Below are 16942 nucleotides of genomic sequence, written 5' to 3' on the forward strand. Positions count from 1 at the left end.
TATGTAAAGCAGTAATTACTTTAAAATTTTCACTCTATGAATTATACAAAGACTAAAACAACAATAAGGCATTGGAAGTGTTCTGGAAGCTAATGATAGTCCAAGTCTAATAACTCAAAAATCTGATAATGTCACCTTCTCCTATAGTTTCTTCTCCATTATCAGCTCTACAAGGTTTGAACAAGGCAGTATTTTATGAGTTCCCTTGAGCACTCTAGTAGGACATGGTGGTGAACATTGACACTCAAATTCTGGGCGCTCCACACCAAAGGTCTTATATTTTTTATTAGCTACCTCCAACCAGTAAGAAGCATCCAGCACTGAAATGCTGATGGTATATCAATTCCAAATGCTGAATCAGTGCATTAGATGTGTCTTAGAAAGGGCTGGACAGATGCAGGCATTGTCTGTTAAATGATGTTTCTGCAAGGAGCTGGTCACTTCAGATTATCAGCTGTTTTACTCTTTTGAAAGAGCTAAAGGTTTTATGAGCCCTAATTCTGCTTGAGATCAGAGAATCATAGAATGGTTTGGATTGGAAGAAACCTTAAAAGACCACCTAGTTCCAACTCCCCTGCCATGGGCAGGGATGCCACCCACCAAACCACCGTGGTCAAAGCAGCCTCCTCCAACCAGGTCTTGAGTTATGGTAACTGAATTCTGCCATAATTTCCCATGTGCTTAAATAGTGTCATACTCTGATTAGATGCATTGATACTTTGGTATTTTTTAACTCATGATAAGATGCATTATTGCAAATATTCTGCTGTCACACTGCATTTCATTCATAGGTCTGTAATTGCCTGCATTTTAATCATGAATATGACAACTCCCTGGTGTGGTGCTTATAATTTATAACATAGTTTTAAATAATTATGCTCCCTTCATTCAATATTTTTAGATCTTCGCTGAAGAATTGTTTGTAAGTGTTGAAAACTTCAAAGTTGCTGTACGTTTTTATCTGCATTCCTTGTGGCTTAGTTGGTACAGAAGTACTGGATTCAAATATGGCATTGAAAGAGTCAGATCAGGTGTGCAATCTCACTAATAAAATCTGGAGGATAGTTCTGGTTTATGAATCTTTTAGTTGAGTGAAAAGACACATTACCCCTGAATGGCTGACATTGGCAGGCTCTAGAACCACCCTGTTCTTTGAGATTCTTTTCAGTGCAGACCATCTCTTTTTACTGTTTCACTAATGAGTATTCAACTAACTTACTTAATATCTTCCGTGTCAACCTACTTCAAGCAAAAACCTTGTGATCCTGAGATGCTACTTACAAGGCTTTGCAGGAACTTTTGTCTTCATGTTCCTTCTGAAGGTGTTTTAGCAGCGAAGTTTCTGGTGTGATAGTAACCCTGTGCCTGTCCTTGGTGTTAAGCTGATAACAGCTTTGGGATTAGGAGGAAATTTTTCTGCAGGGCACACATGAAGGGGTTGTTTCTTGTGTTGCTTCTGAGAATTTTCATGGCTTTTGAAGTGAACAATGTGATGGTGACAACTTCTGTCTCTTTCCTGCTGTATTCATCTGATGTGCTGCAGTCGTGGCCTTAGCCCTTACATTTATGAGGCATTCTGTGCCTGTATAGTATGTGAAAAACTGAAATTTCCAAGACCATGAGCATTGCCTGGTGCTCAGAGTATCACACCTTGGAAAACCTTAAAAGAGGAACTCTAATTTTGCCCTTGTTTGGTTGTCATTCCTGGAGGTGATCAGACCTGCCTCCTGGAGTCATGCCATTCTGTAAGATCTCCTCTGTGTCTTAGTTTGGCTCTTAATTTAGGCGCTGCAGGTTGGAGGTACTTTTCTCTAGGGCTTCTTTAGTCTGTGGAGCACAACATGAAGTGTTGCAGGGTAAACTAGGTTATTTTCTATGGAGAGTTATTTTCTCTTCTGCCCATCCAAGCAACCCTGTGAGATCTCTCATGGATCTTGCAGCCTCTGAAGTTATGGAGTATGAATACTTCACTCCTTCTTTCCCTGATGCCCAGTGTTTAATGACTAACTTTGCAGTGCTGTTTTAATGGTGCTGGCTTCCCATGCAGAGTCAGAGAGCAATTGTTATTTCAGAAGTTAATTTTTTCTGGAAAACAAAAAATGTTTGTTGTAACTCAGTGACATTTACATAGATTTTTAGAATATAAAATATAAATAGCTGTTTCCAATGGACGCAATAGACAATAACACAGAAATCAGATGAGTGATATATGCCCTAGGAAAAGCATTGTTTTCAGCATGAGAGTGTATTTGTAGTTGTTTATCCTGTGTCTCATTCTGTATTAACTTTTAACATTACAGCAATTTAATTAGCAGCCTTTTCAACATGGCTTTTTTTTTCTGTTGGTGTATTATGCAACTGTATCTGCTCAATAATAATTTATAAGACAGGTGGAGAGGTGTATGTGTGTGAGGGGGTTTGTTTTGGATAGGGTGGTTTGCTCGTGTTTGTTTTGCTAGTCATTTTTGTCATTTTTTGTGTTTGCTGGCAGGCCTGGGTATGGTGGTTTTTTTTTGTTGTTGTTTGTTTGGGTTTTGTGGTGGTTTTTGGTTTTGTGTTGTTGGTTTGGTTTTTTTTGTTGTTGTTGGTTTTTTTGTGTTGTTTGTTTTTTTGGGGTTTTTTTTGGGGGGTTTTTTTAATGAAGATTCTTTTCTAAGTTGGGTAGTTAGAGCTTTGCTGAGGAGGCAGCCTGAGGACCAAGTGCTTCCTCAATACATGAACCGAGAACTCCAGTTGGTAGTTTTGTCAATCTGTTATAATAGCAATAAAGCTACTTGCTAAATAAGTATAAAAGGTAATGAAACACTTTTATTAGCAATGAGAAATACTTTTCTTGGGAGAAACTGAGAAAACAATTACTTCATTAAAATATTATTTAAATCAAGTGATTTTTGACACCTCTTTAAGACCTGAAGGTATATTCTATATGATAAAACTGTGGCATAGTTCATTTTATATATTACACCAGTGTTGCTTAGAAGAAATAAAATAATTATCACTTTAATGCTTCTAATGTTAAGCTAGCCTGGCATTGCATATTAACAGCATTTTTCTCCAACTTCTCAGTCTTCTCTCTCTTGTCAATGCCATCTGCTTGCTTGTTTCACCGCCTCTTTAACAACCAGGTGATTTTTGCCATCTTCACCCTCCTCCTCAGTATGCCCAGCAGCCTCCTTTGGGTTTATGGGTTTAGTGTGCTAAGCAATATTCATATATTTATGTAAACGTGCTCCTGATTCTAAAGAACCTTTCTCCATTTCTAGCTCATTAGCTTCTAAATCTTCCTGTGTCGGGGCGTACAGCTCTGAATTATTTTACTGGTGTCTAATCTCTTGTTATGCCAGTTGGTTTTGTTGAACTGTAATGTATTCATTTATCCAATAGGTTCTACTGTAGCAAAGCACTTAATTTTAAGAATGCAGGTAGACTTGGCATGAAAAGAATGTAATTAGCTGAAAGCTAAGCACTTGCCTAAATGCTTTGCTGGATTTGAGGCTTAGGAAAGAGATGAGAAGATTGGTCTAATTATGTTGAATTTGTTTTAGAGCTGTTTTATCCTAATAGCCTTATCACCAGGCCAGTTCTGATTATGGATATTCAGCATAGAAGATTTTTCACATCTTGTCAGGCTTTTCATAGAATCAAATCTCTCTCCTGTTTCTTTCTTTTTTGAAGGGTAATCTTCAGCATGGCTTGCATAAGAAAATGTTACACTGCCTCTTAGGAAAGTGACTTCAGGGAAGCCATCTCTTAAAAAATTGGATGTTAAAGGCAATGAAAAACTCATGTCACCAGTTTATTTAATTTTCACATGCGAGGAGTGCAAAATATTTATTCTTTAGGCTACTGCAAGTTCAGATTGCAGTAGCCTAAAAAATTAAGCTGTCAGTGAGACCAGATTGACCAAAAAAATGGGGAAATAGATAAAGCAAATTGCATGAGTTAAATTCTGCTCTGCTACTAATTAGGGCTGAGCAATTGTTAGAACTATTGGGAATAAAAGAAGGATGTAAACCATTGAAAATAAAAACTGAAGAATTTTCTGGCTCTTACCTGCTGATGTTTGCCTTCCATTCCTAAAATATGTATCCTCACTCTCACAGATGCAGGGGTATTTTTAGGATTTAACTCATGGACACTGAAAAACTGCCCTAAATCAAAAGTTGCAAGAATTGCTGCTGCTGCTTCCTTAAGACAGAGCTTACCTGGACTGGGGCTGTGCTTTTCCCACTGCTGTGTGGCTGGGGCACGAGGCATTACTGAGACCAGAAAGCCACACAGTAACCCCAGGTGTTTTCAAAGAAAAGGACATGTGTTGAGTTGCCTTTGAACATCCTTCCTCTTCTGCAGTGTTTAGCTTGGACCCTTTGTCATTTCTGAAGGCGTAGCAAGCTCATCATTAAATTCCCACTGTGCATTTTCCTGTGTGTTATTTTTCAGAGGCAAGGGCTATGCTGTGGTTCTTTTTCCCTCCTTGCTCCTGCTTACATGAACTTTTGGCATCTTTATCAAGGATGGCACTTGAGCAAGTGTAATTTGATTGCTCTGCCTAGACACCAAGATAGAAATGGGCTTAGACACTCTTGAAAAAGTGTGAGTTGAAGCAGATGTTTAGTGCTTTCTAAGATGAAAACCATGTAAGTGCATTCTCAGAAAGATTATTTATCGTTGTTTTTTACAATCTCTATTGTGATAGGGAGAAGGAGAAGAAAACAAGGAGAAAGCCACATAGTGATAAGTTTCTAAGAGTTTCTCTGGGCAATAGAGGGTCCCACGCTTTTGCCTTACTTCTGTTTTTTAGCAGGCTCAGGGCAGACAGTAGTGAGTAGTAAGAAGCTCCCAGCTATTTGCAGCTCTGTCCTGCCTTGTTATGAGCCCTTGTACACTTGGTCTCTTTTTTCTTCTATGTCTCTTTAAAATACAGAGGCTGATGAGGTGAGGACTGGCTCTTGTTCTGTCTTTGACCCTGCCTGCCAAACCCAGGGGACTTTCTCCTCTCTGGCATCCCAAAATGTATTTGTAATACAAGTAATTGATAAGAAATTTCTCTCTGGTCACTCAGTCATCTACAATTTAGGGTTTTCATTGTACTGGGGACTGACTAACCGCTCCACCATCAATATGACAAAAGTCTGACAGGTCTGTAGACAATTTCAGGTTCTCTGTGCAGATATCACTGATATTTTCAGTGATAGTTCAGATTCTGGACACTTGACCTTATCCACCTTGTTGACACTGTGGAAAGGTCTCAGAAGTGTCTCAAGTGAAAAAAATCAGACAGAAGCCTGCAGTTCCAGGAGGGCATTGGAAATGATGGTTTGATGTCCACACAGCTTTCATCACCATGGGTTGTCTTCTGCCTTTCCAATATGTGTCAGCACAAGATTTACACTTTGGCAGTACATGAGGTCTGAGGGATGTCAGTCTTAATTTCATGTGTTGTGGGCTATATCTTCAGCTGTGAAGCTGTATGCATAGTGCTTTCTGCCTCACATCAGTTTTCTTTTTGTCTTTTGCAGCACTTTTACAAGCAGTCATATCTGGTGATCTACTGAAGGTAGGTACAGAGCATTGAGTGTCCACTTACTCACATTTTTTTTTCCAGTCAGATATGCTGTACATTTTATTACACCTCTGCTCAAATCATAAATAGGCTGCTGTCGGGACTTCTGGCAAGTGCCATTTTACAGCCTTTCCAGGAAACCCTGAATGCTAGGGGAACACATCATTCAGGTGAGGTGTGAAATTTGCATGAATAAGATCTGGTGTTAGCCAGAGCCTTTTTGCCCATCAGAGCCCACTGCATAGAGCAACATGCCAGTTACTAACAGGAAAATTACTATATTGGCAATGTTGAACAGCAGGGTAGTCCTGACACAGACTTACACAGGAAAGGATATTTTACACCAGTGAGGCTGGTGGCCAAGCCCCCAAGTGTTAGCTCTCTCAAAATCTACCTAGGCTACCACCAGTCCAGGTAGAACAAACCTCAGCTGGTTGTTTCATCACCTGATGGATGTCTCAAATCATGTAGTGCCTTGGTATAGTAAGTTTGGGAGGTAAAATTACTCATGCAAAATTTTTTGTGCCAATGACCTAAGTCCCACGTCAGACAGCTGCCTGCCTCAGTAGCCAAGTCAGGATCTGAAAACATGCTCTCGAATTTGGATGAGGACTGTGATTAATGGTTGCAATTTTATCTGTGAGAAGCCAGCTTGGAGCCATTTGTAAAAATGACAGTGCTGTTAGGCCAACTTTTTGCCTGCAGGTATTTTGCCTCCCTTCTATACCACTGCCTCAGCTCTTGTGGCTGCAGCATCTAGGGAGCAGTCCTTCAAGCAGTCATAAAAATATTGTCTCCTTTACACTTCCTGAAAACGTTTTGCCTGAGCTGGCTTTGATGGGGAAACTGCTTGCCCTTCTTCAGATGCACTGCATCACAAATGAGTCCTCACTGTAGCACTTCTCTCCTTTTGCAAATCCCACCCCCTGCCCCCCAAAGTTTTCAGTATTTCTGAGACCTGCCTGGCTGCTGCTCCCCTCTCATTCTTACCCCACTTAGTGCTTCCTCCTCAGCCAGCCCTGAACAGGGGCACTGTGAGAAAGGAGGTCCATGACAGCCACCTCACCTCCTTGTGGAATTTTGAATTGCAGTTTTCTGATTTAGTCAGAAAATCTTTGACTCCTGTGCTGAGGAAAAATTTGAATCTTCAGCAAAAAAGCCAGAGTTTTCTATCAAGTACATATATTTTAAAATATCCCAACAGCATTGCCAGATGTGGTTTGAAAGAATTCCTAGCAAGCAATAAATCATCAGCAATAGAGGAGCAATATCTCATTGTTTAGTAAATACAGACTGTTCTTCTTAACCCATATAATTGTCAATACTTCTGGTTTCAGATGTTTTATATCTGGGCCTAAAAGATGGCTTTCAATTAATATTTTATTTTATTTTATTTGGTACTGACTTGCAATGAGAACCAGAAGAGAATTTACTGACATACTTGTTTTTCTGCTCCCATCTTATCTTTCTGTCTTTTTTTCTCTCTTTTTTTTTTTTTTTTTTTTTTTTTTTTTTTTTTTTTGTTGTTGTTGTTGTTTTGGGTTTTTTTGGGGTTTTTTTTGTGGATTTTTTTTTTCTCCAGTTCATAGAATGTTGTAAAAAAGGAGCCAATTTGTTAATCCAAGGACCTGATCACTGCTCCTTGTTGCACCATGCTGCCAAGACTGGGAACGGCGAGATTGTGAAATACATCCTGGAGCATGGTAAGTCCCAGCAGACAAATCCACAGAGAGCTGTACCCCAGCCAAGTGTCAGTCAGGCAAAATCACACTGGGCTGCTGGAAGTGGCCTCACTCTTCTGTGGTGTCCCTCAGTGAAATGTCCATCTGCAGCATGTGTGAGCAAGAGGCTGGGAATGGGGTAGCAATGAGAGTGATGGCTCCAGATAAAGTGTGTAAAGAAGAATTAGAATGGCTTTTGAGGAGGATGGTGTTTTCACATTTTCATCAGCTGGGGAGCCGTGAAGAAGCAGTGTGAAGCTTTAGTTAAAACCTCTGGCACAGGGATCCTCTGAACTGTTTTCCAATTAGAGCATATGTTGCAGAAAGCATCTAATCTCTATTAAAACATTTACAGTGACAAAGAGCCAGTACAACCATTGTTATTATTTCAGCATTTAGTAATACACTGGTCAGAAATCTGCTTCCTTACTTCTAGACAAATTCATCTAACTTCTGTTCCAGCCTTAGAATATTATGTCTGTTAGATTCAAGACCACCCAAGAGCAAAAACTTATGATCTCCATTTTGTATTTATGGACTGTGAGCATGCCATTGCCCTTTTAGTTTTTCCTTTCCACTCTTCTTATCTTTGTCAGTAGCAGAGATTGCAGGCTATGCAGCAATTTTTTTTTTTTTTTGTATCTGAGGCAGTCACATTTAGGAGCTTCTGCCTGTTGAACCACTGCAACCTTGTTACCTCACTGATGGAGAGTGGCACAGTAAAATAGTCAATGCCTTGCACATAGAGCTGAAGTCACAGTTATCAGCCTCCTTCACTGTCAGAAAAGTTTTCTAGTAATAACTCTTCTCTAACCCCACTTCAAAATATCAATGGGTATTTTGGCTTCTGAATGTCAAAATCAGCATTATTTCAGCAGAGGTGTTAGTGTGAACACAGATAATTAAAATAAATAAGAATTCTGCTAATTAGAATAAGTGTTAGCAATTGTTCCAAGACATTGCACAAATTGTAAAGAGAGAAGAAAAAAGCACAACTCCTAAGAAAGGAAGAAGCAGCAATGCATCTCTTCAATCTTGACCCCTAAGTTAGGTGTTAACATATAAGTATCAGGTATTATATAGGTCCAAGTTACTATACTGTCAGCAGCAATCTAGTTAATTTGCTCTGGTATGACAGAGGCACTTTTGGTGGCAGATGGAAGTGAGGAGGGCATCCTTAATAGCAGCAGGCTTCTAGCATTGCTAACTCAAAGGACATCTTAGTCAAGGTAGTCATTGGAGCCCAGAAAGTGATTCAGGCAACAGTTACCTGTGCACTTTAGACATTTATGTTTATCTAAATGAATAATGTCATTTTCCCTTGGATATCCAGGACATTTACTTGGGTCTACAAGATAAAACACAAGACCCAGAGGATGTCTGACCTGCACTGACAGCCAAAGTCTAAGCAAGCATATCTGTAATTCCAAGTGCATCCTGAGGCTTGCCCATAGGTATATAAAAAAACGCAAAATATCTCTGTGCGGACAACTGAATCCTGCCCTAAAAATCTGACTGAGAGGGCCTGAATTGTTCTTTTACTCTTTTATGTATAGATACCTACACACAGATAGGTCAGTGCAGTTGGCTTTGTATTCAAATAATGACTGGTTTTCTCACCAGTTCTAGCAAATCTTACCAGTGCCAGCTCTACCTCCTATTTACCTGCTCTGGATTGTTGCATTTGTCACAGTGCACATATTTGCCACTGAATTCTGTGGACAGGCATAATATTGCTTTGTTTTCTTACTGGCCCTGGTCTCTTCTCACACTGCACATGGCCTGTGCCAATTCACTGTCATTGATGCTTCTCTAGGATTTTTATTAGACACATATACTTTAACTTAGCCACAGGCTGACCCAGTTACTGTTCTTTTGGTGAACATTTAAAGTGAGATCATTTAAACTGATAAGCATGTAAGCAGGCAATCCATCAGAATTTTTGAACTAAATAGAGAAATGTGAGGGACTACGGACTGTTAGACAAAGACAAATCAGAAGACTGAGCAAACATCAGCTCAGTTCCTCTCTCCCTTATTTATCCCCAAGGATGGCAGGAAGCTTTTGCAGCTTTCCAGACATATGTCCTCTGGGCTTCTCCAAATGCATTCTTTTGGGGATCAGGGAGTGCACGGGACAATGCGCAATCTAATAGAGGCCTCCTCTCTTCTCCCACCAAGCAATTAATGAAACTCATTTCTACTCTGGGCACTTCTCAGCCACAAATGAGCTCTCTTGCTGAGTCATCATCATCCTAATGCCCTTGTTTTTCTTTGTATTCTCTTGCATTTGGCATCTTCTCAGCATTAATTACTGTACATGACCTGATCCAATGCTATTTATATCTAAGGATTTCCCTGTGTGGAGCTTCTTGATTCTTCCAATATCCACCCATAAAAATTTCATAAAAATGAGTCTTACTTCTGTTCTGGCAATTACCTCTGCCCAGGCACACTTCCTCTGCTTTCCAATACATGGCTGAGGATAGTGAATGATAATGGGAGTTCCACTGTAAAATACCCTCAAGCACACTGCATAGAAAATAGAAATAATAGAAAATCTATTATTAACCACACGGGGAAAAAATCTTCTGAATATCTCCAAAAAACAACAGCAACAGAAGAAGACAAAACCCACCGCTCCAGGAACTTTAACTTTCTATTCTGAAAAACAGTGAGATGAATCCAATGCAATACAGGAGTGACACCCATAGAACTAGAATTACAAAGGAAGAAAAACAGTGTAGTGGTGTAAAGCTGTCCTTTGTGGCGATGGTTTTCTGCAAACATGCAGGGCACATTTCTATGAAAGGTTATTCTGTGATCATAATCAGAGTGATTTCAGATGTTAAGGGGAGGAAAATAATCTATCTTAAATTAGAAATAGCAGGAATGAGTCACACAGGGGGACTGCTGTGCAGTGCTGCCAGATAATTCGCAGTGGCCCAGCACGAGCCTGGAATAGCAGCTGAAGCACCAATGTAGTAGGTGTCAGGACAACAGCTGCTTGCTGCTGCAAGAAGAGCTGTGCTGGCTGCTGCTCCAGCAAAACAATTAGTCTCTGTGCCCTGTGCAGGAAAGGCAGATACAAAGAGACACAGACCTATCACTCGTTCAAGATTGCCCAACTAAATCAGGAGTCTTTTGCTTTTAGTAGGAGGGTCAGCTATAAAAACTTGTCTGTAGCTGAGGTGAGAAATGTTTAGCTAGAAACTGAGGGCCAACCTCAGTAGGTATCACAACTACAGCTTTTTAGTGCTGCAGTCAGCAACTGCATTGCATCCTAATGCATGTACATTAGACAAGAGTTAACTGTATACTTGCTTAACACAAGCAGAATTAAGGAAGGCTTAAGAACATCTGTTAGACAAGGGGCCTTCTAAATAATATGTATTTGGTATCAAACTTGGATTGGAGTCTTTATCTGGTAGCTGTGAAAAATGTGTAATTTATAAACCTTATACAAATAATTCTATTTGCCTTTGTCTTCTCTAGACATTCAAAAGACAAGCAAGAATTGTAAAGTTCATCTGTGGTATTTTGATTTTAAACAGAAGAGAGGAAAGATGTTTACAGTTGCCTTAGGAGATTGCGGTGGGAACTTCTGCTGCAACAGACAATACGTAGGGCATCCCGTCCTTAACATTTGTGTGTCCTCAAACCTAATGTCCTTGCTTCACTAGAAGCATCCCCTAATTAAAAAAATGATGATGCTTTCATTACTCTTAGCACTGCAAAGTCCAGAGCTAAGAGCCATCAGGGATTTGCATCCTGACCAGATTCAGAAGTTCCTTGGAAGGCTTTGGGAAAGCAAATTTTGCTGTGACAGAGATGTGTGTTGGGGGCAAAGTTTGAATAGTCATCAGAAAGCAGCACTGAATGAGAGTGAGTTTGCATGACACTTGTTAGTATGTTTAGATTTGCAGAATGTTTTAGGGTAATGGTCATTTGCAAGGGGCCTGAGCAGGAAACAGTTTAGTTTTTCTGGAAGGCACAAGGTATATCATAGAATATTTTAATTTCTGGCATAACAAATTTTTGGGCAACATGGCTGACGGACATGTAGGAAGGAATGCTTCCATAACCTGTCTAGCCTCTATATTATAGTGGAAATTCTGAGCTTAAAAGACAGTAGCAGAAAAGACCACTGTTAATTTTCCCATCAGGTTAAAAAAAAAAATGAGTATGGTGTTGGGGAAAAACTTGAAATAGTTCTTAATTTTCAGTTTACTGTTATTTAAAAAATAATCCTACTTTGAAGGTAAAGATCCACATCCAGTTTTGTCCCCCAGATAATAACATCAATCATATTATTAAACAAAGAGGGTTTTGACAGATAAACATCCAGAAATGTTGATAATGTCTGACATTACTGCTTAGAGTAAATACCCTTCTTCCCCAGTTCTGTGGAGGACTGACAGGACATGGGACTGGCAGGGGTTAATATCTGTGGATCTACTGTGGGTAGCTGTAGCCACATCCATTGGAGAGGGCTAAACTGTGGGCTCAGAGGCCTTTCAAGTATGTATGGAGCTGTATATTTTGGAAATGCCTCTGGAATATGGTCACTTAAAGCATTGGGGTTTTTTTATTGTAGTGAGCTCAGTGAAGGAGCAGCTGCTTTTGAGTCTCCTTGCCTTCCCTCCTCCCATACCCAGCTCAGGCTACTTTGCCTTCTGAGAAATTGGAGAAGGGCTTTGGTGGAGCAAAAGAGGGCAATGGGAGAGAAGAAAAAAAGTTAATAATTCTACACAGACAGTGTATGGGCAATGTTGAGGAAAGAGAGTGATCTCAGCTGGGCTTCCCCTCAGTGTGTCATGCTTTTCAGCTCTTTTCAAGTGAATATCCCCCCCAACCCCGTCCCCCATCCCCATCCTGCCATTCTTCAGCCCCCCAGTCTCTTTTTCCCTTTCTCTCTCTCTTTTTTTCCTCCCTCCACCTCTCCACACATTTCTATCTTTTGTTTTTATTTCCCCCCCTGCTGTTTTCCTTGATAGAAATCTCACTCATGCATTTCCCTTCCGGATTTCTATTGGGTTATTTTGTCCTCTTTCTCTCCGTGCCTTGGTCCCCTTTTCTTTCTGTGCCTCTTGTCCCAGAGCGAAACAGCCGCCTCCCCGCTGGGCCAGGATGACAGTGCCGTCAGCTTTCCCAGTGCCAGCCCTTCCCACATCTGTGCAGCTTTTGTCCCCGGGCAGAGGGGGATTTGGAATGGTCGGTTGGCAGCGCCAGGGAGACTGATATAAAAATGAGGTCCAAGAAAGAGGGGAAAGGGAATTAGGAGGAGGGCGTGAGATGGTTTAAGAGAAGCACAAGTGAAAATAAAATAAAGAAGTAAAGGGCACCGCTCAGGCTGTGAGTTGGGACATTCCAGCTTCAGAGACAGGCCAGAGAGAATGAAATTAAAGAATCCTGGTACCATGTTGTGCAGCTAATTATTAACCCCAGTATCTGGCCCTTACGTATGACTCGGATGGAGTCAGGGCTCTCCCATGACATGCTTAATTTGTGACAGTATCCAGGAGAGCACCCTTCACACGTAGGCGGGCTGTACTTGTCATCTCCTCAGGTCTGTACTCACAGACCCCCACGGTCCTCAGCACTGAGCTCTTCTGTCCCAGCCCTGCTATTTCTTCCTGCTTCACACCAGTTTTCCTTTACCTTTGGCTTCTCTCCAGACCCACTCTGCTCCAGCTTTCTTCTCCCTCTCAGGTCATATTCTTCTGAATATGCTCTGTTTTACTACCTCTACTTACTTTTTAACAGCTTCTTCTGCTTACCCAGGCAAGTACCTTTATGTTCCATAAAACCAAGCCTGTCGCTCTGCTCCACCTTGGCAATACAACCTTCCTTGCTCCAACCATGAGCAGAAATACTAGGTGGCAGTGTCTTCTCTATTCCTGCTTACCTATCACTGGGATGTGTCATTGCAGGAAGCTATGGGGAATTACCTTTATTTTTGAGAGAACACTATTTTCTCCTAGGAAATGTAAAGGACTCCTTTTCTTCATATGTATTTCTTTAATTGTCTTTTTAGTTTCTCAGATAGTATCTTTTTTTTCCTCTCAACAAGAGGCTCTGATTATCCCCTTTATCCTTCTTCATGGTCCTGAGAGCTCAGGGATAGTGACTGATTCTTCTTTTTGATAGGCAGGAGTGAACACACAAGTTCCAAGTGTGGAGATGAGGATGTGTGGTGGTAGAGTCAGGCTGCATTAAATAATTAACAATGGCTACTGAGTTTGGAGAACTGTCATGACAAGTATGCAGTGGTACATAATGCCCTGTGCACTGTGGACTAAGCACCACCCTTTCTCATGATGACAGAAGATGAAATGAAGGAGCTGCCTGCAGCTCCAGGAGCCCCAGTGATGTTCCATGTGTACATTGTAAAAGCAATGAGGTAAAGACAGGCTGCTCTGATCCATTTCGACACACACTCAGTGTAAAAGGAGTGTAGAGAGGTGGTGTGTAGTCCTTTGTAAGCAAGTAGTGTGAAATTCAAGAGTCCTCAAGAGCTTACAGCAAACCTCACCTGAAACTGAGGAATTTCAAAGTCACAGTGTGTTGGAGAGAAATACTCATGTGCAGCAAGGAAAAGTCTTGTAAAGTTTCCCTGTTCCCCTTGCTAACTGCCCTATACCATCTAACACTACACTCCAGAGCAGTGGAGAGAAGAATACTATGACAGAATGCAAAGGAAAAGTTGATTTTTTTTTTTCAAATGATAATCCAGATCCCAGCCTTTCCATATCACTGTAATTCAGTGATGAAATTTGCCACTATAAATATCTGCCCAAAGTGAATATCAAGGACAAAGGGACATTAACATAAATGTATTATTTTTTCTCACTTAACAAAAATCTTTTCTGTTTTTCTTAATCTTACTTTACTGATCATTGCTAACTAGTAGAGTACAGGATTTGCATATCAATATAAAGACCGCTGGGAATATTCCACCCTGATCTACATTTTGTATAATGCTATTAAATGGAGTAGCACAGGGATGTTATTCAGGATAGAATTTGGCAAATTTCAGCTTCCTAATGACATTTTCCCTCTAATACCAACAATAGATTTTAACTTGCAATATATCAGGGTTTCCAGTATATCAGCATTTTCAATGTACTGTACTTATGTGAGCCACTTAATTGAGCAAGGTGAAGAGTGAGAAAATAAACTCCATGAATATTCATTCCCAGTATAATTTAGAGGCTGCTACTCCCTGTTGCTGACACTCCAGCAGTGACTGTGCATTCTGAATTTTATTAGTGCAAGGGCTCACACAAGCAAATATTACACTGAAGTTTGATATATTTGTACAGGTTGAGATTTCACTTGGATACTTTTATATATTTTTGCTGGGAATCTTCTCCTGGTAGACATATTTTTTTAGTCATGCAGACAAATGCTTTGTGACATACCTGACTGTCTTTTGCAGGTCCATCTGAATTACTGGACATGACAGACAGTGAAACGTAAGTACGACCTACTCTGTCCTTCATGTTATCTGTGTTAAACCAGCAGACTCCTCTTGGTATTCAAGTGCAGACTGTTAAGTAGGAAAAAGCATGTAAAATGGCACAACTCTTCAGAAACAAACACTAAAAACCACATACCAACCACCTCATATGTGGCTTTCTTGCCTAAAACAAACATTCATTAGATTCACAGAGGACTTTCTCCCTATTGCTTCCCATGCTTCCTTAGTCTTTCTAGAGGAGTAGAAGCCCTGCCTTGTGTTTTGATGTTTCTGGCCTCCAGCTACTAAGGGACCAACCTGAAGGGTAAATTCCAAAAGTCAGGAAATTACTTTTCTTGCTCAGTGCCTTTTTTTTCCCCAGTCTCTTCTTGATTCACCCAGGGTGCTCTGCCTTAGCTCTCCCAAGTGCAATTGAAGGACTCCATCAAGTAATTAAAACATCAATCAGCTCTGTTCTTATTAAAAAACAAACAAACAAACAAAAAAAAAAAAAACAAACAAAAAAAACCCCCAAAAAACTCAACCCAAACAAATTATTTTCCTTTCCAATTCCCAATTTTTTTTACACCTTGTATAATCAAAGTTTCACAAAAGTATGCAAGGGAAGCATGAATAATCCTGGAAAATATGTGTAATACATATGAAATAAAAACAGTCTCTCTCATAGGGATCAAGCCTAGCATTTCTCATCCCACAGTGCACTCCTCTGCTAACAGAGAACACCTTTTGCACAAGGTGCATGAGCGAAATCCAGAGGTGACAGGGATGGGATGGACTGCCTGGTTCTTTTCATCCAGGGATGTAGCACAACCACATCAAGTGTCAGTGAGCACAGCTATGAGGGCTCCCCTTTACTGAGGTTCCTCTGCCTCTAACTCTTGGAAAGGGAAGGTTCAAACTGTAACTGGCAGTATGAATTTGTCTTTTGGCCCTCAGGGGAAAATAGGATGGTATCCTATTCTGATACTGTTTCTGGTGCAGCAAGGGCATATTGATCACAAGATTGCCTCTTAATATTTCAACATCCCCTGTCATGGATGGGGGCTGAGATTCCTTTATGTACCCTGTGTAGGTAGGTGCAAGATTTGTCCTGCTACATCTATTTCTTGTAATTTATTTCACAAGTTATGTAATGGCCCTACTTGTTGGATACTGGTATTAAGGCCTCCTTTTCAACCCAATCAAAGCATACTTTCCTCTTCTTCCTAGGCAAATCTAGATAGATTTCTTTACTCTCAATAAAGAGTAAGTTTCAGTCAGTTCCAGAATCCTGTCAGATTTAGCTCCAGTCTGAGTGAGAAGCTTTGCAACAAATATGTTTCCACCACACAGTATTCCCTTTTGGAAAGCATGCATTTAATCTTCCAGCAGTCCAGTGGTGGAAAACACATGAGAGCTCCAAGAGAGCAGGGAATCAGAACTGGGGCAGCAAGTGCACCAGTCATAGCTTTGGTGGGTATGATTTTTCTAGGATGTCTCCAAGAATGACATTGAGGAAAGAAATTGCAGGAAGAACCAAACCCTGTTGTTGTTTTGCCTGCTGTGTAATAAGAAGGTAGCTAGCTTGCCTTTGCAGCAGTTAACAGAGCTTGTGGTTGAATGGGAATGTGACATTCGGTCCTCTGAATACGTAAAATCTTTCAATGTTTCTTTTCCATCCCTCAGAAGTTCTTCGTCTGATATTTGTGCATTGCAGGCTTCCCTACTGAGTCAAAGGATGTAGATGCTAAGGGAGAGAGTGCACAAGTCTACCTCTGCCAGCAAGAGGGAACCTCGCAGAAATGCAGCATCCTTCTGTGTCTATCTGCTCCTCATGCTTCGTAAATGTGCATTGGTGTGATGTGTCTCACTGCTGGTTTCTGTACTTTGGTCTAGGGGTGAGACAGCATTACATAAGGCAGCCTGCCAGCGCCACCGCGCCGTCTGCCAGCTCCTGGTGGATGCGGGAGCCTCTCTGAGAAAGACAGACTCCAAGGTAACGCAGCTCCATCAGCCACCTACCCAGCCCTGCAGCCCAGCCAGAGCGTCCGGCCCCGCAGTTTGCATGGCTGAGGCTTCCTTGTGTGCGCCGAGGGCAGCTCCTTTTAAGCCAGCTAATTTTATAGAGAAAACTGTATTGATTTTAACAAACACAAGAGACTTTAGTTCAGGACCCAACATGGGTCACTGTCGCCAT

The 16942-nt window shown here is 40.9% G+C and overlaps 1 protein-coding gene across 5 annotated transcripts in view; it reads left to right on the plus strand.

The window, feature by feature from the left end:
• DGKI (diacylglycerol kinase iota) overlaps positions 1–16942 on the plus strand; it is a 207125-nt gene that overhangs the window by 178594 nt on the left and 11589 nt on the right. For all 5 annotated transcript variants that reach the window (XM_021552019.3, XM_077783351.1, XM_021552020.2 and 2 more), the window contains 4 exons: positions 5520–5557; positions 7146–7266; positions 14725–14761; positions 16642–16741. In XM_021552019.3, the coding sequence (XP_021407694.3) occupies positions 5520–5557; positions 7146–7266; positions 14725–14761; positions 16642–16741 (296 nt within the window). The remainder of the gene's footprint in view (positions 1–5519; positions 5558–7145; positions 7267–14724; positions 14762–16641; positions 16742–16942) is intronic.

Source organism: Lonchura striata, chromosome 5, assembly GCF_046129695.1.
Source record: "Lonchura striata isolate bLonStr1 chromosome 5, bLonStr1.mat, whole genome shotgun sequence".
NCBI lineage: Eukaryota > Metazoa > Chordata > Aves > Passeriformes > Estrildidae > Lonchura > Lonchura striata.